This window comes from Microtus ochrogaster, unplaced genomic scaffold (genome assembly GCF_000317375.1).
Source record: "Microtus ochrogaster isolate Prairie Vole_2 unplaced genomic scaffold, MicOch1.0 UNK1, whole genome shotgun sequence".
Classification (NCBI taxonomy): Eukaryota; Metazoa; Chordata; class Mammalia; order Rodentia; family Cricetidae; genus Microtus; species Microtus ochrogaster.
The window spans coordinates 472,859-476,362 of NW_004949099.1; the positions used below are offsets into that span (position 1 = coordinate 472,859).

The following is a 3,504-nucleotide window of genomic DNA, read 5'->3' on the forward strand; positions in this document are numbered from 1 at the left end:
TTCTTCAAGAGTACCCTTTAGTCACAATAACTAGTCAAGCGTCAAAACCGTTCACCAACTGGGAAACTGAGTAAAGACATTGTGGTATATACATCCAATGAAATTCTACTCCGCAACAAAAAGGAACCAAGACAAAATACTAACTGATCAAACTGTACACCCAAGAGCTAATAATTACATTAATTTTTTGGTGTCTTTTTTTGTTTTTAATTACAAAAGACGGGGGGGGGGAGAGAAAGGGAGGAAGAAAAGAAGGCCTATCCGCCTGGAGCTCAATGGCCACTAAAATCTTGATCTACTGAAGAAGCTGGGGCGTACGCGCTCCTGCCTGTAGTTGCTCAATTTGGACGCCAGGAGGCGATGAGGGCTCTGGAAGGGAGTGCGGGCTGAGAGCTAGGTGCGCGATGGCCAGGGGGCGGGACAAGGTACCCGGTAGACTTTGCGGTGAGCCGGCGGGAGGGGGGGGTCGGGTTCAGCGTGAAAGGGCGGGACTGAATGGCTAGGGGCCGAGGCGTGGCTACGAAGGTCTGGGCGAAGAGGGGCGGGGCGTGTGGGAGGGGCGGAGCCGCTAGAGGACTCGGCACGGGCGCAGGAGGCGGGGCGTAAGGGAGAGGCGGAGCGACAAGAGGATAAGGCAGGGTCGCAAGGGACGGAGCTTGGGGACAGGGAGGAGCAACTAGAGGACCCGGCACGGGCGCAGGGGGCGGGGCGCAGCGCGTGCACGCGGGCGCCAGGGTCGCCATGGCGGAGGTGCAGCAACTCCGAGTGCAGGAGGCCGTGGACGCCATGGTGAAAAGTGTGGAGAAAGAGAACATTCGGAAGATGCAGGTGGCTGCGCGGCCTCGCATTCGGGTGGGATTGGAAAGCTCGGGCGGAGGTGGGGCGGTGACGTTCGAGCGCGAGGCCGTTTCCTCCTGCCTGGCCTCGGTTACCTTGAGGTAATCCGGCGCGAGGCCCAAAGGGCCCAGCTCAGGAGAACCACCAGGACTCTTCTGGCTGTCCTGTGCTGGTTCAGATGCCACGAACCCTGAACACCGCGGAGATGGCCCCGCCTCCTTTCCCTGCCTGCTTCTCTTAACCTTACGACCCCACGGTCGACTGTGGGTCGTCCCCCTAGTGGGGCGTTGACTAACCAGGCCGACCTCTGAACTCTGCTGTAGATACCTGGTTTTCAGAATATGTTTTCTTCCGCCCAGACTTGGGCGCGTTGTGTACCCATGAGACAGGGGCTCGTTTAACCCAGGTTGGCTTCCAATCGCTGATCTCCCTACCTCCACCTTCGGAGTGCTAGGATGGATCACAGGCTTGAGCCTCCACCTTGGTGGTGAGGATGGAACTCAGGGCTATCTTAGAACTAGGCAAGCGCTCTCCCAAGAACATATATCCCCAGCGCATAAATGCTAGCTGGGGTAATCGTCCCGGTCTCACAGGGAAAGTGAGGCAAAGGGTGGTGAGGAAGATACAGGCTGAAGCATAGCCTCCAAACCCTGGTAGTGTCAGAGTCTTTCTTTTCTAACCAGGCTCTGCCCTCCCCAGGGTCTCATGTTCCGGTGCAGCGCCAACTGCTGTGAGGACAACCAGGCATCTATGCAGCAGGTGCACCAATGCATCGAACGCTGCCATGCACCTTTGGCTCAAGCCCAGGCCTTGGTAACCAGTGAGCTGGAAAGGTTCCAGGTGAGGAATGCCTCAGAGTTCTCAAGTCTTTGAACAGCTCTTTGGTGAGACGGGAGAACAATTTATTCTGCTGTAGGGCCTTAGTTCTGTTAACACTGGTGGCAGTCCTTTGGCCAACTGGTATTCTTGGGGTTTGAAATTTTGGAAAGGCCCTGGGAGTTGAGTGCTTTAAGTTGTGCTGTATTTTCCCATAGAAATGTACTTTTTCCATAACAATAGAAAGTTAGCCGTGCGGTTGTGGCGTACACCTTTAATCCCAGAGGCAGAGGCAGGCTGATCTCTGTGAATTCGAGGCCAGCCTGGTCTACAAGAACTAGTTTCATGGCCAGGCGGTGATGGCGCACGCCTTTAATCCCAGCACTTGGGAGGCAGAGGCAGGCGGATCTCTGTGAGTTCGAGACCAGCCTGGTCTACAAGAGCTAGTTCCAGGACAGGCTCCAAAACCACAGAGAAACCCTGTCGCGAAAAACCAAAAAAAAAAAAAAAAAAAAAACTAGTTTCAGGACAGGCTCCAAAGCCACAGAGAAACCCTATCTTAAAAAAAAAAAAAAAAGAAAGTTGCCAACGGAGTTTATAGCCAAGTGACTTTATGCCTTCTTGATTGTCGTTTGACGAGCCGGGTGCCAAAAACAATCTATGCTGTGTAGTATAAAACTTAAAATGCTCTCATATGGTGGCTTGCAACCATCTATAACCTCAGTCACGGGGATCTGAAGCCCTATTTGCCCCTGTGGTCACTGTACACATGGTGGTGCAAAAACATATTTAGGCAAATACTCATACACATAAAAGGTAAAAATCTCAAAAGAATTAAAACATACAGACTTAACTATTATTTTCTTCATTCTTTGACTATTTCATACATATATTTTGAAAACATTTTTACTCCCCCCCATCTCCTGCACCCATTTTTTTATAAGTCTTCCTCCTATTCTTTCTTACTGTTCCCTCTGGATTCAATTAAGGTTGGATGCATGAGCATGGACAATTTAACAGTGATGGCATCACTAAAGAAAAATGACTGCTTCCTGAAGCAACCTTTAACTGCCAGTAGCTCAGGGCTGGAGAGACGGCTCCGTGGATTAGAGCACTTACTGATCTAAAGACCCAGGTCAGGTTCCCAGCACCCACATGGCAGCTCACAGCCATCTGCAACTCCAATTGCATGGGATATGACAACTCTTCTGAGCTCTACAGGTTCCTACACACACGTGGTACACAATAACTACCAACCAGGCAGTGGTAGTACACCCCTTTAAACCCAGCACTCAGGATGCAGGGCCAGGAGAGTCTCTGGGTTCAAGGCCAGACTGGTCTACAGAGCAAGTTCCAGGATAAAAAAAGAAAAAACTAGCTCCTCAGCTAAGAGTGGGACCTCAAGAGTTCCTCTTCTTTGATTAATTTTTAAAATAATGTAATTTCCTGAAAAGTTGACTAAGGTATTAAGTCTTTAAAAGATGCAGATTATTGGCTAGCTCAGTACCTGCTACACAAGCCTGGCAACTTGAGTTTAATTCCCAGAGTCCACATAAAGATGGAAGGAGGGAACCAGCTCCACAAGTTGTCCTCTGACGTTATAGGCATGAAACAGCACACATGCCAGTTACATGTGCACACACAATTTAAAAGGTGCAAACTAGAGTAAGACCTTCACGATATTTGTGAACATCCTCTATTTAGGACACCTGGAGAAAGGCTTCCGTAGTGCAGAAAACTTAGTCATAAAAAGCATTAGTATTGCCGGGCGGTGGTGGCGCACACCTGTAATCCCAGCACTCGGGAGGCAGAGGCAGGCGGATCTCTGTGAGTTCGAGACCAGCCTGGTCT

General features: G+C 50.6%; 1 protein-coding gene across 1 annotated transcript in view; it reads left to right on the top strand.

Annotated features, from left to right (window-relative positions):
• Positions 1–619: 619 nt before the first annotated feature.
• Positions 620–3,504, top strand: part of Fam136a (family with sequence similarity 136 member A) — a 7,794-nt gene continuing 4,909 nt past the window's right edge. Inside the window, exons 1-2 of the mRNA XM_005364793.2 lie at positions 620–828; positions 1,537–1,677. Of these exons, the coding sequence (XP_005364850.1) occupies positions 742–828; positions 1,537–1,677 (228 nt within the window). The 5' untranslated portion in view covers positions 620–741. The remainder of the gene's footprint in view (positions 829–1,536; positions 1,678–3,504) is intronic.